Consider the following 21,485-nt stretch of genomic DNA (forward strand, 5'->3'; position numbering starts at 1 on the left):
ATTAAAAACTTCCCTAAACAGGGCTGCCTTCAGATGTCAAGAAGATACCTGCTTATTTCCTTCACATCTGCAGGGAGGGCGTTCCACAGGGCGGGCGCCACTACCGAGAAGGCCCTCTGTCTGGTTCCCTGTAACCTCACTTCTCGCAAACGAGGGAACCGCCAGAAGGCCCTCGGCGCTGGATCTCATAAAAAAAGTTGATGGGCATTGTCATTCAAATGGTTCGCATGTGCCATGTCGTGTGATCAAGTCTTCTTAACTGTGCCCCCCCCAATATTTTATTCAAGTTGACACCCCTGGTCCCAAGAGCTGCAATAGGCAGGCTCAACTACGAAGGTACCGCATACATCTTTAAGGTGCCTTGGGACTCTTGTGTCATCCCTAAAGAGTTTCAGAGGCGCGGCAAGTGTAGGGTCTGCTTCTTTGCCCCCCTCAATACCCATCAAGCAGGGAGCGGCTGCAGGTTAAAGGGCAGCAGAGCGCATGAGAAGAGCAGCAGGCTCAGTCTCTGGCTACACCTCGGGTTAGACGTCGTCTGAGCTGGCAAGGTGATGGGGAAGAGAACTTTGCTTGGGACAGCGAATGCTGCCTCTCGGGAAGAAGGCAGCAGGGGACTAGATGGGTGAATAAGTCTGACTTGGGATGGGTGCAGCATCGTGTGTTTCTGCAAGTCTACACCTGGCACCAGCGTAGCTCCTCTATGTATATTGGAGGGTAAGAACAGAAAGTTAGAGGAATTTATTGGTAAAGGTAAAGGTAAAGGTACCCCTGCCCATACGGGCCAGTCTTGACAGACTCTGGGGTTGTGCGCCCATCTCACTCAAGAGGCCGGGGGCCAGCGCTGTCCGGAGACACTTCCGGGTCACGTGGCCAGCGTGACAAAGCTGCATCTGGCGAGCCAGAGCCGCACACGGAAACGCCGTTTACCTTCCCGCTGGTAAGCGGTCCCTATTTATCTACTTGCACCCGGAGGTGCTTTCGAACTGCTAGGTTGGCAGGCGCTGGGACCGAGCAGCGGGAGCGCACCCCGCCGCAGGGATTCGAACTGCCGACCTTTCGATCGGCAAGTCCTAGGCGCTGAGGCTTTAACCCACAGCGCCACCTGCGTCCCTCATTTATTGGTTACAGAGTGATAAATATGATACAAACATATATGTATATGTAGTTGATGTTTGTCTTGTTTCTTTCACGTCTGTGTTCAGTGGGCTGTTGTTGTTGCCTTCGTCAATTGACTGACGTCTGAGTTTCCTGCCCAATATATGTGTGTGTCTTAACAGTGTGCCTGTGCCCTGATTTTGGTGCTCAAAGTGTTGTGAAGCATATCTTCTGTTTGAGAAGTTATCTTTTGGAAGATCAAGTTGTAATACAAATCTGGGTGAGACCGCCAGGTGTAGGATGGTATATAAATTCAATAAGTAGTAGTAATAATAATAATAATAATAATAATAATAGTTTTGATTTAAACCAACTCAGGGGTGGGGAACCATTTCCAACCAGTGAGCAGGATCCTTACCTTCACCATCCCCTGCACACCATTTTGACAGGTGGGTAGGGCCATCCACCTGCCAGTCACCTGACAACACCTTAATGTCACCATTTCCTTTCCCTGAATTATTCCAAACCACATGGGCAGAGGTTCAATGATGTGTAGGCACCTAAGGTCAACTGATTGGCAGTTCCTGCAAACCCCATATATGATGCCAAGTGAAGGACCAGTGGGCATAGCTAAGAGAAAATGGCTTTGTGGACCGAATTAGGCACATGAGCCAGAGATTCCTCACTGCTGGATGAGTCATATAGAAAAGACATATAGAAAAGGCAGCTGTGCCTAAGGATTAAGTAAGTATAACACGGCAACTTGACTGATGGAATTTGTCAGCTCACACACAGAGAGTTGTTACCTGGGCTTTTACCTGCGGATTAGCTTTTGTCCAGAAGATTTCATTGGGACTAAATAGGCCTAACTCAAATAGTGGTAAATAAAAATGCTTCCACCACTTATCAGCACAATGTTATGCACGTCTACTCAGAAGTAAATCTTACTGGGCATAAAGGGAAATTATTATAGGATTGCAAAGAAAGTATTATAGAACTGCAGCTTTTTACCTGAAGAAGATTCAAATTTCAAACTGTTTCCCGTTTACAGAGCAAAATCTGTAACTAAACAAAAAACATAATACATAAATAATAATAAAACAAAACCCACCAGGCATGCTTAGCAGATTTCAGCGCCTTCATTGCCTCCTGCCTACTCTTAAAACCTAAATAATGTCAGAGAAGTGCCACGCTTTCAAATATTTACAAGAATTGTGTCCTCTGCCCTACAAATATTTGCAGAGCAAACCATGGCCGGGTGCATGGAATTATTGGCTGGAGCTCACAGTGAAAGAAATCAGAAAGTGTAACAGTTTCTGTCACTCTTCGTTGTAGAGCAGCAAAACTACAAGGATGAATCAGAACAAAGTGTTTCATAAGCACAGAATAGCATTTTGGTTTACAAAAGGTACATTTAAATGAAATGGATCGTTCTCAATGCTGGGAAAATATATTGATCCCTTTTCAGAAACTAGAATCCAGATGCTTGACTCGAGAGTGTGAAACGGCATGCTTTAGCTTAATGAGTTCAGAATCTTGCTGCAGTATTTAGCATCTCATTGATATCTGATGACTTTGCGTTGTACAAGGGCGGTAGGAGTTCAGTGATAGGACAAGGAAATTTGTACGGAGATCAGGAACTAGGGCGTGGGCAGGCAACAGATCACAAAAGCGACTTCCTCCGTCGCTGACGTGCTTCCCAAGTCTTCCTCTCCTGTTCCTGGGCTTTTAGCACATTTATCATTCTTTGGTAGCCGTGAGATGTATGAATTTGCTTTCCAGAACAAAACTGCCCTGTTCTGTTAATTGAATTCAGCTATGCTGTCCAGCACGGCAACAAGCTTCTTTTGGGAGGAGGTACAGAGCAACTGCCCGATTCTATCCATGTTTTCCCCAGAGGTAACTCTGCAGAATTCAGTAGGACTCCTTCTCAAGTAAACATACACAGGGCTGTGCCAAAGAAATGTCCACAAATAAGTTGAGTTTAAGTATTAAGAGGATCAAAGCCCATTTAGGCTGCAATCTTTGCGGTAGATTTTGTAGGAGTGGGTCCATAGTAGTTTCGGTGAGATGTGCTTCGAAATAAACATTGCACAGAACTGCGCTATTACACTGGTTGGCCCAGGAGCCAGTCAGCTACTTTAGGAGTGCTTAAGTCATTGCCATGCCCATGTGGGAGGCGATGGATGAGTCTTCCTTGCTAGAGTTGAGACAGCTGACAATCAGGTTCTTATGTTTGTAGTTAATGGGTGGAGAGATAGGGCTGAACTATGCCACATATCACCTTGTACCACGTGTCGTTTCTTCCAGTTTTACACTGTGAGTCATACTCTCTGTTGGTGTTTGTTGCTACGCCTTTTTTTAAAAAAAACCTACCTGATCTTATGGTGAGGCTCCATATAGATTATGTTTTTGATTTTTAAAAAAATCAGTGCAATAAAGCAAAACAAAAACTGAACATAAGCCTACTGGATCAGGCCGATTGCCTATCTAATCTAGCATCCTGTTCTCATAGTGGCCAACGAGATACGTATGGGAAGCCTGAAAGCAGGATCTGACCACAAGAGTACTTTCCCAACCGATAACTGCCAACAACCAGAATTCAGAAGTAGGGCTGGGCGACATCTATCATCCCAAACCAGATTGAATTCCATGTTGTGATACCGATTTCATAAATTTTGACTTGGCAATGTATCGCGAATCATGATGTGTGTTAGGACTGGGCGATATATTGTCCCAAACCAGTTTGAAGTCCATATCGTGATAATTGTTTCGTAATTTTTGACCTGGTGATATTTTGCAGATCATGATGTGTGTGTGCTGTGCAAAAATCACAATGTGAGAAAAACCGTGATGCCAATGCCTCTACGTACCTCCATCCCAGACATTGCGATATATCAATATATCATGATGTTTGGCTGGTGATATATCACAGTGTTGAAAACCAGATATCACCCAGCCATATTCTGATGTGTATTGCCTCTGATCTGTGCAGGCAGATAGCCGTGGTAACTAGTAGCTATTGATAGCTTAATCCTCCATGAATTGATTTAATCTTCTTTTGAAGCCATCCAAGTTGGTGGCCATCAGTAGCTCTTGTTGAAGATGATTCCCTTATTTAACTATTGGTTGAGCGCAAAAGTCCTTTTCCAACATTCTTCTGCACCTGATGTCTCCATGTTCTGGTGTCATGCAAGAGGGAAAACCCCATTTTTCTTTTCTTTTTTTTTAATGAATATTTATTAGCATTTTCAAAGAAAACCCCATTTTTCTATCTGCTTTCTTGATACTATGATGCATCTCTACCGTATTTCCTCTTACACACCTTTTTTCTAAGCTAAGAAGCCCCAGATGTTGTCACCATTCCTCATAGAGTTGCTGCTCCAGCCCGTTGATCAGTTTGGTGGCCCATTTCTGAACTTTTTTCTGGTATTCTAATATTATTTTTGAGCTGAGGCCGTCAGAACTGTACAAAGTATTCCCAGTGTGGTCACACCATAGATTTCTTATATTGGCAGTTTTGTTTTCAGTTCCTTTCCTCATGATTCCTAGAATGGAATTCATATTTTTCACAGCTGCCACACACGAGGTCAACATTTTCATGGAGCTTTTTCTACTTTTTGCCAAGTTCTTGTTCCTGGTCAGTCCCCATCAGCTTAGACCCCATGAGTATATGTGTGAAATTAGGATGTTTTGTCCCAGTGTATATCACTTGCTGATATCGAACTGCATTTGCTAATTTACTGCCCCTTTGTTAAGTTTGGCAATATTCTTTTGGAGTTCTTCACGGTCTCTTTTGGTTTGGACAACCCTGAACAATTTGGCTGACTCACTGCTCAGCCCTAAATCATTTATGAACAAATTGAAAAGCACATGTCCCAATTTCTGCATACACAACCTCAACAAGAACATTGTTCTCTCCCTGTATGCATGCTGATCGTTGCAAGTGGCGCTAATGGGTGTTTTTTTTAAAAAAATAACTTTTTATTCAAAATTAAAACAAAACATATTATCCAGAAACATATCATCCTTATTTCTCTCCCCCCCATTTTTCCTCCCTCCCCCTCCCTCCACAGAACCCACCCACCCCCACCCCCCAACTTCCCTCAGTTCCAGTCTTTGATTTCTCTAAAAATGCTGTTTTCTGCATGTTACACAGTTGTATAGATCCTCAAACTATTTAGCTGATTATTATCAATAAAAAGTTTGTGAATGTTTATTCAAAACCAGCCAAGGAGTCCAGTTCGCTTTGTTGTGTCTTCAAATACTTTGTAAAGGGTTCCCATTCATCTTTAAAGTCACAGTTATCCTTGTCCCGTAGCCTGTATGTCAGTTTTGCCAGTTCTGCATAATCCATCAAATTTTCTTGCCATGATTCTTTAGTTAGGGTTTCTTCAGTCTTCCATCCTGCACAGTCTTCCATCCTCCACTAATAGGTTTGTGAGACAGTTACCCTTCCAGAAGCCACGCTGCCTCTATATCAGTAAGAGTTGTTCTTCTATAAGCTTGGGTCATCTTATCTTTAACAATGCTTTCCATCAGTTTCACCAGTACCAGATATTAAACCAGGCATAGGCAAACTCGGCCCTCCAGATGTTTTGGGACTACAATTCCCATCACCCCTGACCACTGGTCCTGTTAGCTAGGGATGATGGGAATTATAGTCCCAAAATGTCTGGAGGGCTGAGTTTGCCCATGCCTGTGTTAAACTAACCAGCTTGTCATTTTAGGATTACTCCTGGATTTATTACTACACTAAAGATAGAACCCAATCATTGCCAGAATTTTGATTAACACTGAAAGCTTCCCTGCAGTAGGGCTCTTAAAATTTATGTCAATAAAAGGGGCACATTTTGTTAATACAAATTACAGAGATTTCAACGTATTATTTGATCTTGAACAGGGCTTATAAGACAATAGATAGGGCCTGTTTTTCAGCTGGATTTTTAACCCTAAGTAATTTTACTCAACACATTTCTTTTAAATCCCCATTTGTGAAATCATTTAGGAATGTATGCAACTTGGTGGCCTTTGCTGGAGAGCTAGCTCAGATTAAATGTGACGTAATAGCGTAATATGGCTTTGGGATTAACCCAGTTCGAAGCAAGTTTCCATGTACTAACTCCAGAAATTAATCTGCATCTATATTGGAATTATCTGATAATATCAAATTAGAAGGGTGTGACTTACTTACGTAACCAAGCTTTGCGATAGATGCAAGTTCAAATACTTGCACTCTCAAAAGTACCATATAACGATCACTCCACATCTGTATATAGCTTTCAGTGGCCTGGTTCTCACAATACGGCAAGTTCCCATGACTGCGCAAATGTGAACTGGAACGGGAGGTCCTATGCACAGTGGTTAAAACACATTTTACAGTTTGATACAGAATAAATTGGCCCTGTGCAGGAGGAGCTGTTCTGCCGCTGCAGCAAGACAAAAAAGCATAGTTGAGATTATTTATGATCGGACTCCCAACCGTGAATTAAAGTATTACATTGACTGAAGTGCTATGTATTCCTTACAGTGTCATTTTTATGCCACAGAGAGGTCTAAAGCAATTAGCTGCTACGGAACACACCGTTTCATTATCTGAGTTTCCGTGCATATTTATATTGCATTAATTATTTTTTCCCCACTGCCCTGCCTCCCCCCCTTTTTTGTAAACAATTTGTATTAATTTTCAGTTACTAAAATCCAATATAAACCACATTTTATCAATCTCAAATTACAATTCAGATTCATACACACACACACAAATTATAAAGCCACTTATACATTTTGTGTGGCTTCCTACGTGCTAGATTTCAAGGTGAAATATTTTATTTCACCCTGCTTCCGAGTCTTAATTAATCCAATTACATTCAATCTTGATCTTAATTCTTTATCAACAGCTACAGAGTTTTTGATTTCCATTCGTATTAACACATTTAATAAAAAAAAATTCTGCAAGAGGAGTTCTGCATCCCATCTATTTCCTGTGTGTGGTGTTTATCTTATCCATGTTGCTGCCTTTCCTGTTCATGCCTCTCTCTATTAAAGGTCACAGATTGAGGAACTGAAGTCTTCCTGGCAAGACCTCCCCCCCCCCCCCCACTGGAACTGCAAGAGGAGCTTTGTATATTAGATTTGGTAATAGAAAGCAGAGGTGTTTTTCCAGTCGCATCAGGGCAAGTAGCTCTGGAGAAGGTTGACTTGTTTGCCTGTACTCTTGCAAGTCCTTGGCTTTAATGGACGTATTGGCAGATCTGTGCCTGGCCGCAGCTCAGGATTAAATTAGTTTGCGTGCCTGACATTTCGCCAGATGCTGCAAACAGCTGGTGCTTGTGTGAAACAAGCCAGTTTTGCCCAGGAACAACCCACCTCTTTCTGTGTAGTGAAGGCAAAGTTCTTCCAAAGCATAGCGGTGATGGCCAGCAGTGGCCTCCCTCCATTATTCCAGCAGGTGTGGGCCTTGGTTTGTTCTGAAGCTGCTTCGTTTTTGGCTGTCTTGTTGCTGTGGAGTAGCCGGAGAAGGGGAGCAGAGCATAGCAGCCATTCTGGAACAGACTTTGCAAGAAGAACTGAGCTAAGACATGGGCTTCAATCTCCCAACCCCCTTTCCCTGCGAGTAAGCCCATTGAATTCAGTATGATTTACTCCTTAGGGCACATGGTTACGATTGCGCCGTTCGCTTCTCAGCAGTCAGGTGTGCACTTATGCGATGTGTCTCTTTTTTTGTAAAAAAAAAGTGCTATTTTAAAAAAACCAAATTCTGTATATAGGTTGGCTTAGTGTTACGTGCAAACCAGGGCAACTCAGTTAATTCTGCCACAAGTTTGGGTTTTAGCAAAGGTATACAGACTCACTGTTTTGTGGGGCTTGTCAGCCTGGGAAGGTTGCCCATCTGGGAGAAGGAAAACCCTGATCCTAAACATTTTCTGCCTTGTGGCTACGTATTCATTCATTAGAAAGGTTTTGGTAGTAAACACCAAGGAAAATCCATACTTGTTGAGAGGAGAAAAGGCTAAGGAGTAAACCCTACACAAATCCAGGGTGGGATCCCTAAGACGGTTGGATGGTGTCTTGTACGCCTCCTTCCGTCACCACCTGCAGCCAAGCTGGTGACAAATGCATTGTTCTGCTTTCCTTTGTTTTTGTTTTTTATTTTATTTATGCTTTTCAGGTTTATACATTTCACTAATTTTGCAACCATTTTAACATTTCAAAACTTGATTTCCTTCCCCCTCTTTCTGCAGTTCCTTAAATTTACTTTTAATATCTTCTGCATATCCAAATTAACTTAATTTGCTCATTTATTCATCTACTTTAAATATATACTCTTATAAAACTGCAGGTTCTTACAATAATCCTGCCAATGTTCTTATCTGTTTACAATTTATCTGTAAATATTCCAGAAACCATTTCCATCCAATAAACCATTCCAAGAATAAGAAATCAAGATAACAAACTTTTCATAAAAGTTTGTTATCTTTATTTCTTATTCTTCCTGTAAGTTTCACCATTTCTGCATATTTTGTATCCATTCCTCCTTTGCTGGGACTTCTGCTTCTTTCCATTTTGGGGCGAGTAACATTCTTGCTGCTGTAGTAGCCTACATGAATAAGTTTCTATACAGGTAGTTCTATCCCTATAATTCCCCAAAGTTCTGCTTTCCTTTGGACCACATCAACAAGGCTGAGAAGGGGAGTCTTGTTCTCTGGGCAGCCCAGGACCTCCAAACACACTGTCCAGACTTGGACCCCAGGGAGATGAAACAACGCAGGACGTAGCAGTTACGAGTTGCCAGTCTCTGTAGCTGCAGCAGGCATTGTGATTCCCTGGTGGTTTGACTTCAACCCTGAAGGCTGCAACCCATTCTCAAGACAGGTGGATGCAAACAACAGTTTTGCAAATACCAACTAGATACATGTATATTCCTTATGGCTGTGATTGAAAAAACATGTTTCTTCCTAGGCTGGCAGCCTCGATGGTTCATTCTCGCAGGAGGTGTGTTATCCTACTACGATTCACGGGAAGATGCTTGGAAAGGCTGTAAGGGGAGCATCCAGATGGCAGTTTGTGAAATTCAAGGTAACTAACATGCAGTGGGACTTCCATTGTGAACTAAAGGTAAAGGTACCCCTGCCCGTACGGGCCAGTCATGTCCGACTCTAGGGTTGTGCGCCCATCTCACTTAAGAGGCCGGGGGCCAGCGCTGTCCGAAGACACTTCCGGGTCATGTGGCCAGCATGACAAAGCTGCATCTGGCGAGCCAGCGCAGCACACGGAAACGCCGTTTACCTTCCCGCTAGTAAGCGGTCCCTATTTATCTACTTGCACCCAGGGGTGCTTTCGAACTGCTAGGTTGAGAGGCGCTGGGACCGAGCGACAGGAGCGCACCCTGCCGCGGGGATTCGAACCGCCGACCTGACGATCGGCAAGTCCTAAGCGCTGAGGTTTTACCCACAGCGCCACCCACATCCCTTCCATTGTGAACTAGAACACGTCAATTCCATTCAGACATCTACACACAGCCTGATTTGACTGTAAGTAACAAGCCTTGGTTTATCAAGCCAAGATATGCTTGAGGCTTAACACACACACACCCCATTTGTGCCACCCTATCTTTCCTTGACACACCACAACGGAATACTTCCTTGCTTAACTAACCAAATGATTCAGGAAACCGTGGTTACCTTGAAGAGAATGAGCCAGCACCTGAAACCGTGGTTTGAAGTTGGTTTCAGATCCTGTCTCCCCCGCCCCCATCCTCATTACCATAGTTTGACCTGTTGGACATAACGGGAAACCGTGGTTAACTGACCTAGGAAATCTTCAGCTACAACACGCTGAGAACGGAAGAGGGAATTGGCAGCATTCATGAGCACAGAGCTCTTGCATGATGTTGGCTTAGTAAGCTGAGTCAAGTCTAATTCTGTTGATCTTAGTTCATTCTGCAGACAATACGCGGGTAGATTTGATCATCCCTGGAGAACAGTACTTCTATCTGAAAGCCAGAAATGCGGCGGAGAGGCAAAAGTGGCTGATCGCTCTAGGAACTGCCAAGGCCTGCTTGACAGATGTCCGGACACAGAAAGAAAAAGGCAAGCCGTTCTTAGCTGAGACTTCTATCCCCACCTTACTTCCCAGCACCCCAGAAAACAACATTGCTTGCTTTGTGTTTCCAGTTTTATTTTCCTGTCAGCAAATATTTAGAACAGTTTGTCTTGTGTTTTGTGGGACCTTCCACACCACAGCCTTTGAGGCTTTGTTTAGTTCCAACACATTATTTTGATTCAGCATTACATGGGCACAGAAAGAAAGAATTGCTAATTTTATCTGTTTGTTGATTAAATTTTGTACTCCCTCCAAATAACCCACCTATTAGGGGGGTGGAATTGTGATAATGGGTATTTATTTGCAGCATTGAAAAGTATGTAGTTCAGGCATATTCGGCCCTCCAGATGTTTTGGGACTACAACTCCCATCATCCCTAGCTAACAGGACCAGTGGTCAGGGATGATGGGAGCTGTAGTCCCAAAACATCTGGAGGACCGAGTTTGCCTATGCCTGATTTAGCAATTTAGAAGCTTTATAAAGTTGTTTCTGATCACATCTGTTTGACTTACCTGTGTTGCTGCTATTAATTCAGAGTTTACAGAAAACACGGACACTTTGAAAACAAAAATGGCAGAACTCCGGCTGTATTGTGACCTCCTTGTTGAGCAAGTGGCTAAAACGAAGGAAGTCGGCATGTCTGGTGTTTCAGCAGCTCAGGTAATGTGGTATCAAATAAAACCTGACCATGTCCAAGGTGCGAGAGAACTTCACATCCCTTCGCTGTAGCATCAATAATATGTTACAGGTGGAGCAGCACTTAACGCCACATCCCAAGACCCCCTCAGCTTTTGGCCGGTCTGAAGATGCTGGCCTTTGCCTGCTGCTGTTGGGGGTTGGTTGTATTGTATGCTTTTCATTATTTTGAAATTGTTTATTGAGGGTGTTTTTTATGTTCATATCAGTACAGCTTGTATGGTTCTGCTGTATGCCGCTCCTGGTGCATTTACGTTTACTCATTAAATTTATCTCTCATCCTTCCAAAGAGGATCTTTAAAACAATTACAGTTCAGATGCAGACTGGAAAAGATCAACATTTAGTAGAACGGGATGTTATTATGGTTGTTAAGAATGGCATGCCCTGGACACCCGATTCTGAAGTTTTGGGGAGGAAGAGACCCCCCATATCACTGTATCATCTGTTGAGATGCTCTTGCAGTGCTTCCCCAATCAGTAGTGAGGCAGATGTCAACAGAAGAGAGGAGATGTTATCTCACTCCTCTAGGAGGTCTAACTTGCCACTAATATTAATGTGCAGCAAAAAACCTTTCTATTCACCCAGAATTTGTTTTAAAAATTCTGTTAGCATTGTATTAGACTGTTGCTCTACTTCTTCTATCTGTGCCTTTTATACTGTTGATTTATTGTTGTGTTTTAATGTCCTTGTGAACACACACACCGGAATTTTAACTAAATAAATAAGTTGTTTGTGCAGGTGTGTCAACCTGTGCTGGAAAAAGCAAACGTTAGGAGCCTGGTTTGGGGCAGGCTCGACAGCCTAGAAACCAGGTAGTTCTTGGAAGGTAAAGTCATCTTCCCCTTTTTCAGAATGGAATTGATATGGGAGCACTGTTGAAATCCACCTGCACCACCTTTCTGAAGACCCTTGAAGATTGTATGCACATTGCAAACGCAGCCTTCTCTTCGGAGCTGCTCCCGTCTGAATCTCCCAGCATTTCCAAACCAAACAAGGTAAGCTTAAGCGCAACCTCTGATCCTAAAGTGGCAATCCACTCTTCCCTTGGTTGCGCTGTTGTTCAGCACTGCATTTATTTAGCAACTTCGGAACGCATGATTTAACTAGGAGGCTGCTGTGCTGGTTTGCCTGTTTGAGTTGTACCCAATTTTGGAACTTTACAAGTTAAAGCGTACAATCAAACCTTGGTTGTTGAACGTAATCCATTCCGGAAGCCCATTTGGCTTCCGAAATGTTTGGCATCTGAGGCGCAGCTTCTGATTGGTTGCAGGAGCTTCCTGCACTCAAGCGGAAGCTGCATTGGACATTTGGCTTCCGAAAAACATTCAAAAACTGGAGCATTTACTTCCAGGTTTTTGTTGTCCGGGAGCCAAAACGTTCCAAAACAGAGCCGTTCAGGAACCGAGGTTTTACTATACAATAAATCAAGCTGAGGGTCGAAGACATTTTGCAGTATAGTCATTGGTGAAGTGTCAGTAAGACTAATTCAATATCAGAAGGACAAGAAAAAGGGAAAACTGACCCCTAAGACCATGAAGAGCAGCATACTGCTATATAGAGGGTCGGTCCAAAACATTTTGCTGCCTGAGGCAAAAGGACAAGATGGTGCCCTTCCCATTCCATGTATAGAATGGCGACGTGAAGCCTTTTCACACTTGAGGGCAGCAGCTACTTTAGGGGGTTCAGGGCAACCTAGCTTAGGGGACTTGGAGGAGAGGGGTATGAGGCAGGAATGCCATTCAGCATTTTCCACATCAGATGATTGCTTCACCTGCCTAATGGTAGAGCCGGCCCTACATGCATAGGTTTGTGTCTTGAATCCTTCCATATTCTTTGGATGTATCTAAGGCAAGCTGAAGCCGCCAGTGGGAAGTGGCGGTGCCACAAACCTAGCCATCAGAATAGCTGCTGCTGACTGGGAGGAGGAGGGGTGAGGCAGTTGGGACATGGGCACTGTACGGATGCACCTGTGGAGTCAAAGTGGCGCTTCTGCTGTTATGCCCACACAGTACCAACATCCTTGCCACTACCTGTTCCCCTCCTGCTAAGGAGCAATGAGTCTGCTGGCCAGATGTGAGGGGTGCCACAGTGGCGCTCTGAAGGAAAGTACGTTTCTGAGGTTTAATGATACTAGCATAAACAGTTTTCTTTTCCTTTCCTCCCCACAGCTAATACCTTCTGTCTTATTTAGCCGCGATATATCAGAAAGGTACGGTGCACATTTTTCTTCATTCAGTTGTAGATGGGATGAAGCCAATTAAGCATCACTGTTAGAAATAACAAAGAGAAGGAGCATAAAAGCATGCTCTTGAGGGGTGTGCGTGTGTATGTGTGTTCAATATATAATATACATTCTTTAAGCTGTTCCGAAGGAGCCCATCCTCTAGGTTTCGCCACCTGAAATAGGATGCATATCAGTTCCAAGAACCTGATAGATGTCAGTTTATTTATATTGTTAAGGCAGTGCTAATGAACCATTTTAAGCTGTGTTCTCTTATTTTACTAGTCTTGGGTATTTTTCGCTCTATAAGACGCCCCAGACCATAAGAAGCACCTAGTTTTTGGAAGAGGAAAACAGGAAAAAATATATTCTGAATCCCCTGCGCGCGGCTAAGGCTCCCCAAGAGCCGCACTCCCTTCAAAGAGCGCATGGAGTGTGTGTGCGGCTGCCCTTCTCCCTCCTCAGGGAAAAGCCCCCAAGAGCCGCACACACGCTCCAAGCGGCTCGTTAAAGGGAGCACTGAGCAGAGCCTCCCGCCTGCATTCGCTCAATAAGATGCACACACATTTCCCCTTAATTTTTAGGAGGGGAAAAGTGCATATTATAGAGTGAAAAATACAGCATATATTTTTTAAAAAACTGATTATGTACACTAAAAATACATATTAGAGGCTACAGAGCTCCTTTTAAAAAGTAAACCGATTCTGTGACCTTCTGCCCCAATCCTGGGATTCCTTGGGAGTGAAGCCGCATTGCGTTACATCACTCCCAAAGCATTCTGGGAATTGTGACTAGCTTGAAGTGGCTCAAGGCCGTCTCCGCTGTGACCTGCCTTCTGCACTTCTGAGCAAAACCCACTGAGGTAAGCGGCAACCCCATTCTGGATAGTTTGGAGAAATTATATAGTATTGTTCAAAAACAGTAATCAGATAATTCTGTTCAAAATAACAACAACAAATTTTATTGAACAAACAGGGTTCTTTTCTTTTGTTCCTCCCAGGAAGATGGAATTTAAAAACTGTGAAAATGGATCTCTGTATGCAAACACCAACCTTCATGAGCAATCCCTGATTGATAAACTGACCCCTGACCCCCTGAAAACTGGCAAGATGGACTGCACAAACACGATCAAGGATGAATTGGCAGGTAAATTTATCAGTGGTTATTATTCAGAATCAATGGTGTTGACTCGTCCATTTTTCAGGTTTTTTAACCAGTGTTCCGTCCGTCTAAATGGAGCATATCAATTATTATTATGATTTAATGCAACAAGTGTGTAATTTGAAACTTCTGTATACTCTTGGCGAAAAAGAAATTGAGAAAGCCACTGATGTGGAGGCAGTCATTATGAAGTCTGTATTATTTCATGTTTGTCCTGCCCTTCTGAGAATGTCAGGGCAGTATAAACAAGTCTCTCCTGCTCCCCTTTTATTCTCATGAAGCAAAGTTACCTCACAGATAAAGTAAGGTTCTGCCAAGAGATACTGACTGGCCCAAGACTGAGTGGGGGATTTGAACCAAACTACAAGAAAGAAGATTCCACCTAAACATTAGGAAGAACTTCCTGACAGTAAGAGCTGTTCGACAGTGGAATTTGCTGCCAAGGAGTGTGGTGGAGTCTCCTTCTTTGGAGGTCTTTAAGCAGAGGCTTGACAACCATATGTCATGAGTGCTCTGATGGTGTTTCCTGCTTGGCAGGGGGTTGGACTCGATGGCCCTTGTGGTCTCTTCCAACTCTATGATTCTATGATTCTAACCCAAGTCTCCCTGTTCTGAGTCTTGAAACTCTAACCACTACACCACACTGGCTATGCATAAATCCAGAGACAGATTTCGGCAAGCTACATCCATCTCAAAAGTTTTCCCGTTCAGATTTTGTACGGATGAGAAGCTGCACAGATGAGCAAGGAAGCATGCCTGCAAAACAGGACATTTAACGATACAGAAGATATAAAATCCACCACAGTCTCCCCCCCCCCCCTTTTGTTTACATTCAGAGGCAGGTCACCAAGTTTAGTTTTCTGAAGATGTCTCTCCCTTTAAACCCAAGGTGGTGGCAATGACGATGGAGAGGACAAGCTGCTGCCAAAAGAGGACAATCAAGACGACAAATCTTTAAAGCCTGTAGTGGAATCGGCAAAGAGATCAACAGCATTGCAATCAGAAGAGAAATCAGACAAAGCTTTACCTACTTTTTTCAGCGCTATGAGCATTAGGTAATGTGCCACCTGCATAGCTGTCAACCGTCCCTTATTTGGCGGGAAAGTCCCTTATCCCAGTGCCATGTCCCGCTTTCCCTTATTGATGATGTTCCTTAAATTTCCTGGGTTTCAAAGGAAGCAGCTCCTCTCCCTCCCTCCCTCCCTCCCTGCCGGCCAGGGAGGAGGCAGGCTCCAACTTGTGTTGCTTGGCTGCGTTGCTCACCCAATAAGGAGTCTAAGAACGACTGGGGGGTGGAGCTTGCATGCCTTGTGCCGATCAAATCGGCCGCGTTGCCTGAGGACTCACCTTTGCTCAGCGCTTCCCAGCGGAGAGGTGATGGTGGTTTTCCTTGCTGCACCCCCTTTGCCGGGTTACTGTGCTAACCACCGCTTGAGACTTCGTTTGGCTGCTGGCTGGGCTTTCTGCCTTTGGCTCAGAGGGGCTCAGACGTTGAACATACCTGTGTTAGGAAAATCACTTATTTTGGTTGCTGATCCCTTATTTTCAAGGCTGCTGGTCCCTTATTTTCAAATCTGTAAGTTGACAGCTATGGCCACTTGGACAGAAATTGCATGGGGAACCTTAAAGAGATGAATTAAGGGGGTGAATTTGCTCTACGTCCTCAGTTTTCTGTACAGAAGGAGAGGGCAGGCTTTGGGGACATGGGAAGCTGCCATCTACTGAGTCTGACCACTGGTCCTTCTAGCTTCGTATTGTCTGCAGTAATATTGGATGTCTGTCACACAACAACAAATCAATTTTATCTGTTGCAGACAAATATGAATATCTAGGTGACACGGGAGCATGCAAGTGCATACATTTCTGGACATGGATATTATTAACATTATGTTGATCTCTTTTATAAAATGCATGTAATCAGATTCTTGGTCCACTTGAAAAGCACTTTTCCACTCTGTGGGTTTCTCCAGTTGTATCATTTCAGCATTATCCCAGTTGTGAAGACGAATAACATAAATGGCTTTGAAATAGGATTAAAGTGGAATTAGCCCATTACCTCTGACTGCAGTGTGACCTTGGAATTCTTAATGTGCTCTTTGTGTTCTTCCCCAAAGGTTTAGTGATATCAAGCTTTTTGAGGATGGAGGTATACCCACAGAAGAATTCCTACAATCTTGTAATGAAATAGTTCCAGTCTTGGGTATGTGATTGCTTGTTTCCTCCATGGCATATGTTGCACAGTGAAAATCCCTGCTTTGCTATTGAAGCCTTAGTGGTTTCATTAAGAACATAATGATAGAGTGTGGCTTAGTGAGACATCAATGAATGTAGACTATTTTTACCAAGCTTGTGTGCTCTTCCTTTCACCTCTCTTCCTCCAACCCCTCTCCCCTTCCCTCGTGGTCAGCAGCAATAAGTTCAGAAGCTTTTGCTTTTGATAACTAGAGCTTGCCATGTCATTCAGACCCCCTAAAATGCAGTTAATCTTAATTGAGGTTAGTTTAAACATGCCAGCTTCAGAAACTGTAGTTAATATTAACCACAGTTTACTGGATTTGGGCAACACAACAAGCTGTGGCTAACAAAAAACCAAAAAACCTCCAAAGTACTACACCCAGCTATGTTGGATGAAGACAGTGGGTGGTGGAATGTGTGAACCCAGGAAGAGACTAGTCTTGTTCACATGATAAGTGAAGTGTTGAAATGGAACCATTGTGTTATGTGAACAGAGCAGTGTGTTGTTTGGGCATCCTTGCCCCCAAAGAGAGAATAAACCGCATGCTTACCACCTTGAGTGTTATGATGGAAGAAAGTAGGATGTAAGAACAACAACAACAAAAACTTATAAATATAACCAGCACAAACCTCTTTATTTTACAGTGAATGTACCCGATGGCTTGCCTTTTAAGCTGTCTGGGACTTTGTGCTTGCCTTTGGTCGATCCAGTGAAAAGTCATTGAGTTACCCAAATCATCATCCTAGACAAGAACTCCTTTTGGTTACAAAATGGAGGGGAAGCCCTGCTTTATAGGGGTGCAGATATTCTTGTGTTCTTAACCCAGCTCCTCCTTCAGCTTCTTTCATGCCTTTGAATGCTTTCAAGAAAAATCAGAGGTGCTCAGTCCTTTCTGCCCTGTTGCCTGCTATCCAGGTTGAGTAGGTGGAAGCTAAAGCTGACCTTTGAGGTCTTGAAAACTCATCTTCTTTCTCCTAGACAAACTTGGGCCCACGGTCTTTGCTCCCGTTAAAATGGATTTTGAAGGGAACATAAAGGTAATGGCTTCCGCTTAACATTCAGTTCTTAATGATAAGTACTGTATTTTAAAAATGAAAAAAAGATGCTGAAATAATCTTGCAGGTGCTGTTCAGAAAAGGGAAGGGAAATCACTCTGTGCATGGTTCTTTATGTGCTTCTTCAGACATGGGCGCAACCAGGATTTATGTTGGGGGAGGGACTGGGCACCTCCTGTCGTCATCCTCTGTCTGGTTCTGCCAAGCAGATTTGGAACGAAATGTCTCAACAACAGTTGTTTTCAGTTACTTTCTTCTGGCCCCAAGTGCTCAGAAAAATCTCTCAAAACATTTCAGATATTCTGATCATTTCTACTTTTAGTTAAGTATTTATTTATTTACTTGACCATGAGTCCAGAGACATTCTTCCATGAGGCCTTGCTTATCCTCTGCCATTTGCCATGGCGAGATACCTTGCAGCTGAGTATTTGAATCCAAGAGCCACATTGTTAGGGTGGACCGTGTGGCTCTTTTCCAGATGTTACTTTCCCCAAGAAATCATTTAATTGGACCAAGCTATGTGGTTCCTAATTGAGATGCAGTGCGGGAATTTGCTCCACCCTACCTGGGACGTGGGTGGCGCTGTGGGTTAAACCACAGAGCCTAGGACTTGCCGATCAGAAGGTCGGCGGTTCAAATCCTTGCGACGGAGTGAGCTCCCGTTGCTGGGTCCCAGCTCCTGCCAACCTAGCAGTTCGAAAGCACATCAAAGTGCAAGTAGATAAATAGGTACCACTCCGGCGGGAAGGTAAACGGTGTTTCTGTGCACTGCTCTGGTTTGCCAGAAGCGGCTTAGTCATGCTGGCCACATGCTCCGGAAGCTGTACGCCGGCTTCCTTGGCCAATAAAGCGAGATGGGCGCCGCAACCCCAGAGTCGGCCACGACTGGACCTAATGGTCAGGGGTCCCTTTACCTTTACCTTTACCTGGCAAGTGTCTTCTGTTCCTTCCCTGTCAGACGCCCCTCACTATATAATTTCTGGGTATGGGCCTGCCGAAATACCAAACGCCAAAGTATGTGATCTGGTTCTCTCTCCCGTCTAGAAAGTAAATCAGAAATACATAACCAACAAAGAGGAGTTCACCACTCTTCAGAAAATTGTCCTACACGAACTGAGCTCTGAAGAGGCAGCACTTAGAAACTCTGCCACGCAGGCCCTCCTCTGGCTGAAAAGGTAGGTTGTCTAATTTTTGGGACATGGGTGAGGCTGGTTGCACTGCTAACCAAGATCCATTTTGGGCCAAAACCAAATATCCAGCTAAGTCATACCAATTGAAAGCAACAGACTTAAGTTTGTTGATTTTCGTAGTGCGTCTCAGTTACAGATAGGTAGCCGTGTTGGTCTGCCATAGTCAAAACAAAAAAAATCCTTCCAGTAGCACCTTAAAGACCAACTAAGTCAGTTCTTGGTATGAGCTTTCGTGTGCATGCACACTTGGTATCTGAAGAAGTGTGCATGCACACGAAAGCTCATACCAAGAACTGACTTAGTTGGTCTTTAAGGTGCTACTGGAAGGAATTTTTTTGTTTAGATATAACCCAGTTATTGCTTTTTTAATTTGGATTCTAGAAGAATGCAAAGGGCACATTTAATGATCACTGGTGACAGTAAACATGGTCTGGGGCCTACCTCCTGTGGACTCCCTTTCCTTCGTCTGGCTAGTGAATTCTCCACCCTCGGTGAACTGAAAATAGCTCAGTACAGGTGTTAGACATAAATAGAACTTACACCAATTGTTCAGAGGTTCTCTCAACCTGTCTTCAAGCATACTGAGGCTGCTTGCAGACAGAGGGGTAGGTGGGTTTTCCTGTAAACTACAAACAGAATTTGCAACTGCACTTGATCTTAGCCCAAAGGCCAAGAAGCCCTAATGGTGGCCAAGAGACTGATACTGAGGAATTGGAAGAATAAAGATAGGATACCCTTTAACCAGTTGATTGACAGTATAACCACACTCGCAACTTATGAATGGACTACTTTCAGACGTAGACTTTGTTTGGATAAATATGACAACATTTGGAATGAGTTTATACAGGATGTAGGAGGCTATTAATATCTACATATGTATTAGGGTCACGAAGAGTCGAACACGACTAAACGACTAAACAACAACAACAAATGTATTAGGATAGTAACATAATGTCAATTTATATAAGAATGTATGGGTGCATACTACATTGTACGTGTGTGTGTGTGTATGTATGTATTTGCACATTCTTGTTCTTTTTTCTCCCCCCTTTTTTCTGTGTATCAATTTATTTCTTTATATTGAAATTATTCCAATAAAATATTCACACACACACACACACACACAAACCAGAATTGCAACTGACTTTTCACACTATTGCAGATGCTACATTTTTTCAGTATCTGCATTCTGCTGTACAGTCATACCTTGGATCCTGAACGCCTCGTGACTCAGACATTTTGGCTCCCGAACGCTGCAAACCCAGAAGCGACTGTTCCGCTTTGTGAACGTTCTTTGGAACCCAAACGTCTGGCGCAACTTCCGTGGCTTCCAATTGGCTGCAGGAGCTTCCTGCAGCCAATTGGAAGCCGCGCCTTGGTTTCTGAACATTTTGGAAGTTGAACGGACCTCCGGAACGGATTCTGTTTGAATTCCGAGTACCACTGTCCTTTATCCACACCTGTGGGTGTGACATAGCTGCTGCGGCTGGAGAAGGTGTGATTCACCTGAACAGCCGTTTGAGGCTCAGCGTACTTTATAACCTTTGCAGTGGCAGCTTCTCTTTTATTTTCTTTAGTAGGCACAATATCCATTAAAGATTATCCATTAAAGATATTTTTAAAAAATAAATGTTTAATAACCCCTTTCTGGTCATTGCCTTTTGAGCCACACTGTTAACATGGGCAACCAGAATGGGGTCCCCCCCTACCCAATATCCCACTTTCCATATTTTCTATAAAAAACTGTATTTTAAAGTAACAATTTCAAGCAACAGTATGTGCTCTAACTTCGTTCCCTCATTCCAAACAGGGGTTTAAAATTTCTGAAGGAGTTTTTGAAAGAGCTAAAGAATGGAGAGAAGAATATTCAAACAGCATTGAGTAAGTGCAGAATATTTTGCAGAAAACTATGGAACTCCACATTTTCGAGGGTGGTAGAGGGGAAACTGGCTTAATTCACTCACATCATCACATGTACTCAGCGAGAGCGATGTTTATAATGAAAATCATACTTGGAAATTAAACATGTTTGCTTTAAGAAGGAACGTTTGTTCGATTTATTATTTTGCCAAGCCCCTGAGACGGCCTCAAAAACTTATCCTCTGCGCAGCATCTTACAAAATGTTTACCCCCACCCCCCTTTCTGTCGAATTACAGATAATGCTTACGGCAAAACGTTACGACAATACCACGGCTGGGTTGTCCGAGGAGTTTTTGCGGTGAGTGAGCTTTTTTAAGTTAACGGTGATCATAAGAGTAGATTTCTTTAAACTCAGTTATTTTACAGATCGTATACACGTGCTCTGGATATATTCATGTATTGCAATGAACTGGTTTTCTGATCTTTACATCTGACTGCTAGCTAGTTCACACAGACACTGTAAGCCAGCAGAGGCTTGGACTCCAACTCCAATCAGCCCTTGCCATTGGTCAGAGATGATGGGAGTTGTAGTCACAGGTCCCCCTCCCCTGCTGTCAGCAGTAATGCCATTGACTTACCTCTGGTATTTCAGAAGCTTACCAAGAATAAAGTTGTTTTATGGGCAGGAGGCTGGCTACTCAATGATAGAATCATAGAATTATATTTGGAAGGGACACTGAGGATCATCTAGTCCAGCCCCCTGCAATGCAGGAATATGCAGCTGTCCCATACAGGGATCGAACCTGCATCCTTGACACCATGCTTTAACCAGCATATACCGTATTGTTTGCTCTATAAGACTCACTT

General features: G+C 43.5%; 1 protein-coding gene across 3 annotated transcripts in view; it reads left to right on the top strand.

The window, feature by feature from the left end:
• PLEKHA8 (pleckstrin homology domain containing A8) overlaps positions 1-21,485 on the top strand; it is a 28,985-nt gene that overhangs the window by 623 nt on the left and 6,877 nt on the right. Inside the window, exons 1-13 of one of the 3 annotated variants that reach the window (XM_083705944.1) lie at positions 2,434-2,503; positions 9,055-9,171; positions 10,029-10,184; positions 10,733-10,857; positions 11,746-11,889; positions 13,063-13,103; positions 14,116-14,261; positions 15,166-15,331; positions 16,391-16,476; positions 17,491-17,549; positions 18,612-18,742; positions 20,568-20,638; positions 20,915-20,976. In XM_083705944.1, the coding sequence (XP_083562070.1) occupies positions 2,449-2,503; positions 9,055-9,171; positions 10,029-10,184; positions 10,733-10,857; positions 11,746-11,889; positions 13,063-13,103; positions 14,116-14,261; positions 15,166-15,331; positions 16,391-16,476; positions 17,491-17,549; positions 18,612-18,742; positions 20,568-20,638; positions 20,915-20,976 (1,359 nt within the window). In that variant the 5' untranslated portion in view covers positions 2,434-2,448. Of the gene's footprint in view, positions 1-2,433; positions 2,504-9,054; positions 9,172-10,028; positions 10,185-10,732; positions 10,858-11,745; positions 11,890-13,062; positions 13,104-14,115; positions 14,262-15,165; positions 15,332-16,390; positions 16,477-17,490; positions 17,550-18,611; positions 18,743-20,567; positions 20,639-20,914; positions 21,459-21,485 lie in introns of those variants that run through there. The other 2 variants (XR_014556829.1, XM_083705945.1) reach the window with 2 other exon arrangements.

Source organism: Podarcis gaigeae, assembly GCF_964106915.1.
Source record: "Podarcis gaigeae genome assembly, chromosome: 12".
Lineage (NCBI taxonomy): Eukaryota > Metazoa > Chordata > Lepidosauria > Squamata > Lacertidae > Podarcis > Podarcis gaigeae.